The sequence below is a fragment of the Wyeomyia smithii genome, chromosome 2 (genome assembly GCF_029784165.1).
Source record: "Wyeomyia smithii strain HCP4-BCI-WySm-NY-G18 chromosome 2, ASM2978416v1, whole genome shotgun sequence".
In the NCBI taxonomy this organism is placed as follows: Eukaryota; Metazoa; Arthropoda; class Insecta; order Diptera; family Culicidae; genus Wyeomyia; species Wyeomyia smithii.
The window spans coordinates 177,761,418-177,770,479 of record NC_073695.1 but is presented as its reverse complement, the minus strand read 5'-3'; the positions used below and the strand labels follow the sequence as shown (position 1 = coordinate 177,770,479).

The 9,062-nt window shown below is 36.7% G+C and overlaps 1 protein-coding gene across 1 annotated transcript; it reads right to left on the bottom strand.

Moving 5' to 3' along the window:
- Positions 1-349: 349 nt before the first annotated feature.
- On the bottom strand, positions 350-1,385 carry LOC129721007 (general odorant-binding protein 56d-like). The gene is made up of 3 exons (XM_055673028.1): positions 1,214-1,385; positions 1,009-1,155; positions 350-945 (listed from the first exon to the last, which is right to left on the bottom strand). Exons 1-3 carry the CDS (start codon positions 1,274-1,276, stop codon positions 733-735), a joined length of 423 nt encoding a protein of 140 aa, XP_055529003.1. The 5' UTR covers positions 1,277-1,385; the 3' UTR covers positions 350-732.
- Between the last annotated feature and the right edge of the window lie 7,677 nt (positions 1,386-9,062).

Below are 9,062 nucleotides of genomic sequence, written 5' to 3'. Positions count from 1 at the left end.
AAACTTTTACAAATATACAAAAAAAAAAAACACAATAAAACTATAACGTTTCATTTTTGTGAACATGCACTCGATCGCGGTTTTCTAATGTAACCCTTTTATTGCATTCAACCATTCAACCCTGAAAAAGAATCAAAATCTGCTTCAATATCATGTTTTAAAGATAGCACTGTTAACAAATCACTGAAGGTCAAACGAATAGGCTCAGTTACATTCAATGTAGCATTCATTACCAAATTTAAAAGGAATAATTAACTACAAGCTTCATCTCTGGCAATGAAAAAAACATTCATGTTATGAATGAATCTCTCTACCTCGTTCCGGCACAGCATTAACATTAATGAATAAATCGTTTATAACAGGTTTAATCTCCGCATTCAATTTCTATCTAAGGCAATTAAAACCAATTCATCGTATCTGTAATCGTTCGCTGCGATTAATTGTATTACTGTTCAAAGAAAGAAACTCATGCACAATTGAAAAGTTCAACACGCTAGTCTGGCCATTTAATACTGAGTGTTTATTTTCCCACCAAACACTGTTCTATGTGCTGTTGATTTTTCTGGTTCAAGAATTTAAGTTATTTTTAACAACAGCCTGCCGATTTTCCAGAGTGCCGCAAAAACTAACATCATAACCGTTAATGATGCGTGATTACCAGTTAATTCAGTCGTTGCAGTGCGAATCGCGTGTTAACAGTTCATTGCGGCCGCCGGGCAATTTTCCGATCAATTAAAACAGGTCAGCTTTATTTTTGAAATAACATTCGGTCGCCCGATAGGCCGTATCGCAGGGATCAGTTCCTGAAACGTCACACTTTTTCACCAAGTTTTCCACTTCCGCTTTCGACAAAAACTGGCTCAACTGTTTGACTATGGCGTCCTGCTGAAGGTTACCTTCGGCGTCCATGAAGCCGGTTTTCTCGAAAAAGCATCTCACTAAACACTGAATTGGGGAAAATAAAATTTTAGTTTGGCAGCTATTCCAACCTTATGTTGGGTTATTTACTTTGACTTTGGCTCCTGATCCAGAAAAATCTCCAGTTTGCAGAGATTTCACCGAATCTATACTCAATCCGCTTGATAAGAGGCACTCCAAGGCATAAGTTTCACCATTTTGAATTTTTCCGATATCTTCCAAATTTGGCTTTTGAGGCTAGTAATAAAGAAAAAAAAAATTAGTAGATAGATAAAGCTTTCGTTTACTAACAAACCTTTCCAAAAACACCGCTCAATAGAACGGCTACGACAATCGTAACAAAACTGATGGGATTCATTTTAGAATGTACCTGCGCACGTAACGGATAATTATAAACTTATCTCACCACCCTACACAGCAACAGCAGAATGACGTTCTAGAAAGATTACCTTCATCGTTTTATACCTAATCAGACATTCACCAAGCTGTGTAATATAATGCGCGAGTTTATGGAAAACGACTAGCATTGCGCTTATCCCGGTTGCAGTGTTGATTTCCAGCGGATGCTGCAGTTGTAGGGAAAGCATAGCATGAAACGAACGGAAGAGGGGGTACCCCATTCTAGGTGGTGGTAAAAGTAGTATTGTTTCTCGAAGCTAACTGGTTGATTCCCACCAGAGACAGTGAAATTACTCACAGATTGGGGCACACTGGGGAAAGAGAAATATATTGAGTTCTCTGTTAACCTAGAGTAACTCAGTTGAATGTCAAGGTATAGTAGTGAAAGTTTACAGCTTTGGTACTAACGCGGTTACACGATTACAAGCTAAGCGAGTGAAAAATCCCTCTTCTGATAGTGCACTTCTGTAATACTAATCTAGAGAATTTCATACAAGCCAACCTTAGGTCGGTTGAAAAGTCATAGTTTATAGTGTTTAAAACGTGAAGAAACGTAAAAAAATACGCTTTAAACTTTCTAAAATGTTTAAAAAGTTTAAAACGTATCGCTTGCACGTGGAATTTATGCCTATCACTATTACCATTACAAATAACACGAACTATATCCACATACCCCAGTGCGCATAGTCTAGTTTAAACCCGATTTGCGTCACGTAGCGTCTTGCTAAGCTATCGTTCAAGTTCAAAGTGATCTGATATTCACATTCTGATATAATAGGGGTCTTCACATCGAGCTCGTATACGAATACCCAGCCGTAAACTGTGTATCTTCCATTACTCGTCAATGGAGGTGAGTATTTTTACGGCTGGGTATTTGTATACGAGCTCGACATGAATACCCATAATATATTTCATTATAACACGACATCACATCTAGAGTTTACCCATAAAAAACCGGACACCGTTACAGTTGCGAGTCATTAGTTGTGGATTTACCCATTATTACCTATTAATTATTTCTATTCAATGAGTGTATTTGACACGGTCCAATAATCCAAAATTTTCACGGAGTCAGTTTGCTTCCGTAATCTGCTTTCGGTCATCAACGTTATGGTTGCCTACAGCATTCCACTTGTTTTAGTAAGTGCTACTTTCTGCTTGGATGTCCTGAGTTCAAAAGCGGGGTGTGTATCAGGAGTCCAAACGCATTCTCGTCGTTCTTTTGGACGTTAGCAAAAGGCGATACCGCTTACCACTAACCAAATACAACGGAGATGCGTGATAAACCTTTAGTGATTGGACATGGTCCAAAATATCACGCAAATGATATCATAACTTACGTCTTACGTCTTAAAACGAACACCCAACGCAAACGGGGAACATTTTATTACTTTGGGGCAATTTTTTATTACTTATTGTGTCTTATGACTGCGCATTATACACAAAGAGTAATAACCAAAAAGTAATAAAAACTATGACGGCCACACGCTTGTATGTGTTTCTGCAGGAGAACATACAGCCAAGCACCGCAATGCATGTGTTAGCAAGACTTCACTCGCTGCATTTGTATTGATGCAACGATCTGGTTTATTTTTGTCACCTTCATCCACACATAATTAGAATCTCAACCGTCAACCTCAAATGTCTAATTAGAAACACTTTCGTTTCGTCCCCCAGTGTTTACTTGAAATGGAAATATGTAATACTGTCTGACCAGAGTTGCCGAAGTTGCGAATATTGTTCTGGATGGGCACGAGTTTTGTATTTTCAAACAGGCGCAAAAGAGTTTCCATGAACCAATGAGTATGTGTTTTAGATATCTTGCAGGAAAGCGAATGATTTTGTTTTTCTCTAACGCAGTTTACAGATCGTGATTTCATTTTAAGACGCATTTCAAGTCTTTAACCGTTATGTACTCGGCAGGGTACCCGGGTACCTTTTCAGACTTTATTGCTTCAAAAACCAAGGATACCGTCAACTTAGACAGCTGAAACTTATGGAATGCTCCTAACTAGTGGAAATAAACCATTTACCATCATTTGTCTGTTTGTAGAAACAAGGGGGGTCGAAGGGGGGGGCTGCGAAATTTTTCACCACGTAAGTATTCGGCAGGGTACCCGGGTACCCACAAAATGAAATGCTCCTTGCTTATTCATTTCTTGACCGATTTTCGATCTTGGCCAATCAAAAGATTGGAAAATTTGTCTACTTTCAGAATCTGGGATTGACATGAACCTGTAACAACATCTGGTTCCTGTAAATCCGGATGTACGGGAGCATGTTCCGGTGAGACAAATTAGTACAATTGTCAATAAAACCGAACAACATTGGTATCAAAATTCTTGAATTCACTCCAGGAATCGATCTACATCCATTTCGAGTCCAACTGGTGAGTTGTCCTCGAAATGGTCTTACCGGAGCAGATTCCCGTGGGGCCTAAATGGCCACCAACATGATTGGATAGAAACCCTAGCAATATGCATATGAGCAAGTTATTGGCAAAGAACTCGGATCAACAACTGCAGCTGATACATCTACCTCGGTCAAACGAGACTCAACTGGAAGAGTCCCACAAGCTGGAGTCTGCCACATTTGCAAAAATTGGGACAATAAACGCAGGAAGACAAGGAAGACGTGTACAGCATGCTGCAAGCAAATAAGCAACGAGCACAGCAAGGACATTTGCAACGATTGCTAATTTTGTTATTTGTTATTTTGTTTATTCATATTACTAAGTTTTTTTTATATTTGTTATGTTTCAGACTTAAAACGACTTGTTATTCGTGCAAAAACTTGAAATAATAAACGATTTGCAATGGGCCAGAAAACTTTAAATAAAAATATAAAGCCTTTATCATTATATTCTGAACTGGAAAAAGCTTCGAATAAGTTTTTGAAATAGCCTTCTGGAGACAAATTGACAGATGAACTCAAAAAAGATTCCTGGAGTGATTTCAGGAATTTTGATATACATATTGCTAGGGTTTCTATCCACTCATGTTGGTGGCCATATAGGGCCCCACGGGAATCTGCTCCGATACGATCATTTCGAGGACAACCCATCAGTTGCATTTTAAATAGATGTGAATCGATTCCTGGAGTGATTTCAAGAATTTTGATATGCATATTACTAGGGTTTCTATCCACTCATGTTGGTGGCCATATAGGGCCCCACAGGAATCTGCTCCAGAGTGGTCATTTCAAGGATAACTCGGAAAAGGACTCAGAATTTATAAAAGTCAACTTCTGGAGTGATTTCATGGATTCCGATACCAATATTGTTTGGTTTTATTACCAATTGTTAAAATTTGTCTCGCATCTTGAACCTGGCCCCGGAGATCCGGATCCGGCAGGAACCATATGGGGACCAATGGCTCTTTAGGTCCCGTATACTAAAAATAGACATATTTTCCAATCTTTTGACGGGTCAAGATTGAAAATCGGTCAAAAATTAAAGAAGTAAGAAGCATTTCATTTTGGTGGGTACCCGGGTACCCTGCCGAGTACTTACGTGTGTTAAACTGCCGAGTACATAACGGTTAAAATCATCAACGTTTGCATACTCTATGACGGGGAAAATGCTGCTTGGCAGCTTTTGTCATATTTTTTCTCTATTCCGTATGCATACAACGAGCGAACTAATACACGAACACCGGATGAATAGAGCTTTCTATGCCAGATCTCACCAATACAGGCTCAGTCTGTATCCTAATAAAATTGATTTGTTTCCAACCAAAAAATCAGCTGATATTCAATTTAGAAAAATATTGCACTTATGAATCCTAGTTCATTAGTGTTACCTGTTTTAACAAACTTTGTTTTTGTGGAAAACCAGATGAAATAAAACTAAAAATCGGCTAACAACTTGAATAAAAGCTCGGGGCAGGAGGAAATTTTTTGTTACTACCAGCGTGTTGATTATTTGCAACCAAAATTAAACTTGTATTAGTGAAATCGACCACTAATACTAGCGGAGATAGGAAGGTCTATTGGAGATTGAAGAAACTTGTAACATGTGCAGCATATGCGACGGTGTGTGATTTTATTTTTGACTTGAGATGGAAAGGGAGCAGTTTTCGACAGAAAAAATCACAGGAAGATTGTGTGCAAAGCCACGACCGCAAGATTGAAGTAGAATACTTTTACAAGAAAGATAACCCGGCTGCTTGCGTGTCAGTCATTTTTTCTAGTAAATAAACGTTGACCATTCATTGGAAGTATTGTAATTTCTTTTCGTTTGATATTTTGAATGAAGTTCATTGAATATTTTTAAATTTTGTGCAAATGAGAAGTTGAAGTGCTGCCGAATTGTACTATGCACATTTAATACGACATCATTGAACGGAAACGGAACAAAGGCTACGGTTATGAAGAACGCGAATGACGGCGCGATGCGATTCGCCTTACCGTGGTGAAATGTACAGCTCTTTTTAAGGCGAAGTAGAGCTATACATTTCAACACATTTCGTCTTGCCGAATCGCATCGCGCCGTTATTTGCGTTCCGCATAACCATAGCCAAACACTAAGCGACGCAAACACGTAGGAATAAACAGGGTAAGACCGCCCTGCGGGGTAAGACCGCCCACCGTAGTTTTACTACCAAGTTATAAAATAATTGAAAAATTTCTTTACCGTGTCTATTACAGTATAATCACATAACATTTTGCACGTTTTTCTGTTTTTATAGTGCACGAACGGTCGCAGAAATTATCAAAAACAACCTTTCAGCTGGCAACCAGTCACCGCTATTGTTCTGCGGCAACGGGACTTAAGGTTTTTCAGTCTAAAAATATATTGTTTTGTTCGTGAATATACGTTTAATCGCTTGCCTGAATCTATCTTCTTTCGGAAATATCGAAGGCCGTGAGGAATCTTGTAATTTTGACTACTTTTTCGGTCAATTATGAAAATGTTCCACTGGGGGTAAAGTCGCCCACTATACAAGGGGTAAAACCGCCACGAATCCAACTGCTTGTTGTTTTACTTCAAGACCCAAATGCCTCGACACTACAAAGGAAATATTTACAGGATCAGTAAAGCAACTTCAAGCCACATAAGACATCGATATTAATCGACCATTTTCGATTTGGTTTAAGCTTTTCTAGTAATATATTTTAACAAGACTTATTTTTGAAAAAAGTAAACCTGTGTGAAAATGGTGTTAATAAACCAAAATACTTTTAGAGCCAGGACGGTGTGTTTGATAGGTATGACGTCTCCGGCAGAATTGAAAATAGTAGTTTTTTACTTTCGAAAAAAGTACACACTCTAAAAAAATTTAAAGAAAAAATATAAAAATAGAATTAAAATATTTTTTTTTTTCAAATTTTTTTGAAAAAAAACATATTTTTGCCTGTAAAATCTACAAAAGGTAAGCTAAAATTTTATGGTTGTTGGATCATGGAGTAAAAGAAATATTAATAGCTCAATTTTTGTGAAGAATTTTTTCTACGGTTTATTTGGTGTATAGAGTCGTTGGTAATTTTGTTCTTCAAAAAAAAAAAAACATAGAAAATTGAAAATATAAATAAAAGAAATAATAATTATTAGTATTTTGCTATACATAATAAGTCTTAAAAAGAATCATACAGATAGGTTTAATGAGTTTTAATTTTTAGCTTAAAGATAGGTATATTATGAATTCAATATCTTGAAAAACCCCAATCCTGAAAAATCTTTTTATTTTGAAAACCAAAAAAGTTACCTAAACATTGATTTGAACTTGAATAATCAGAAAACAAAATAAGTTAAAACTTAGAAAAAATGTTTTTCAGATTTTTCACATTGTATAGAAAAAAACTACCATCTACAACTTTGTCAGAGACACTATACCGATAGAATCAACCGTGTCGGCCCTAAAAATATTGTTTATCCTCAAAAAATGGTGGGCGATCTTACCCCGCTGGTGGGAGGGCTTACCCCGCATGAAAAGGATCTGCACATTTTCAATGAATTTTTAAAATTTTAAAAAAAGCTGGAAAATAAACAAAAATATTTCAGTTCTTATTTTTTACATGGGGGTATTGAATAGAAAAACCTCTTAGCGACAAAAAAAATGAAATTGCAGCCGCAACTTTTTTTTCTATAAACAGAATTGCTTAAGGGGGCGGTTTACCCCGCTTACTCCTAATAATAGTCAGAGTATGCATGTAGATGCAGATAATTGACTTTGGATTATAGCGCAAAACGAGAAAATATTAACTTTTCAAATATTCATTTGTGTTCTTCAAATTTCAGTTGTTCAATTTAATATCCGATGAAATGTCTGGTTATTATCTGATGAAGCTCTGATATAGGCCAAATGATGCATTCCCAATTTACTAGGTCCATAACTCTGCCGACCGTGCTGGGAAAGCAATCGTATAAAGACCAATCAGAGGTCGAATTTTATGTTTGGACAAGGCTTAAGAATTTTCAATAGTACAATAGTTCGAATAATAAAATTGCAATTTCATGCATTCGGTAGGAATCTTAGACGATTTTCTAATCGATTGCTGCAAAAATGAAGGAAATCCATCGAAAACTAACCGATTTATTAGCATTTGAAATTGAACAAATTTCTCACTTTTTCCAGTTTTAGATTTTCATTTCACATCCGAACTTCCTGAGAGAAGTATTCTATTCCGAAACTGTTAGCGTCGCTGAAATTTTGGCCTTCGAAACGCTAATCGCTGATTCGCTAATTTTTGTAGAGAAGCGACGATAAAACTATTTAGAAAAACTGTGAATTGCTGATGGCGTACTTAAATTGCTTCGAAAGATGAACATACTTTACTGCGAAAATTACTCTTGGAACGGATATTTCGTTCAAACAACGTTCAATTGTCTCAATTGTCTAGAGTTTCTTTCTTTACGACACAAGTGCAAGTCAGTCTTTTTTCCCTAGCATGGAGTTCCAGTCATCGTACAAGCCGAAAGAGCATTTTTCAGAGCAAGCTCAAGGTCTAGATAGAATTTTCGGCAACCAAGAACTTTTGTATTTCGGCTTGAAATTATGACAACTTTGGTTTGACCTTTTCGATTCAGATAATAATTGAATTTTTATGAAAATATACCAAGGTATTTATTTTTTTGTGCAAGCTGAATAACTTTTGATACCCCTTGTTTTTCAAAACCAAGTATAAACACCGTATTGTGAACCTCTTATTGTAAATAGCTCTCAAAAGTATTTTTTTTCGTTTGTTTTACCACAAAAGATCAAAGTGGTCCAAATCTTACAAAACACGAGCAATAAATATAGCGATATGACTATTTACATATTAAAAAGTTAGCGATTAGCGATTAGCGAAAGTTCCGCTAATGTGGGTTTAGCGTTTAACGTTTAGCTATTATCGAGCTAAATTTTCCGGTTAGCGACTTAGCGATTAGCGACGCTAAATTTTCGGTTAGCGGTGCCCACCACTGCCTAAAAGGCAATTTTGCGCTATTGCTTCTAAAGTAATAGGGAAAAGTTTCGCGTGAATGGATGCAGTTGATTTCAATTGTATATATCGTGTCAGCAGTTTCTTACACAAATTCTATTGAAATTAGACGACAATATCGTGTCTGTAATGGAAACATGTTTTTCCAGATGGTATTTTTTTTCCTGAAACAAATTGGTGCAAGCGACCTCAGTATGACATTGGAATGAGCAGAGCTGTCGGCATTTTTGAACGTCTGGTTATATTCACTACATGTAGTTCCATCCATGCTTCATTTTAGAACTAAGCGCAAATCATTATTATTCATTAAGTTAAAATTAAAT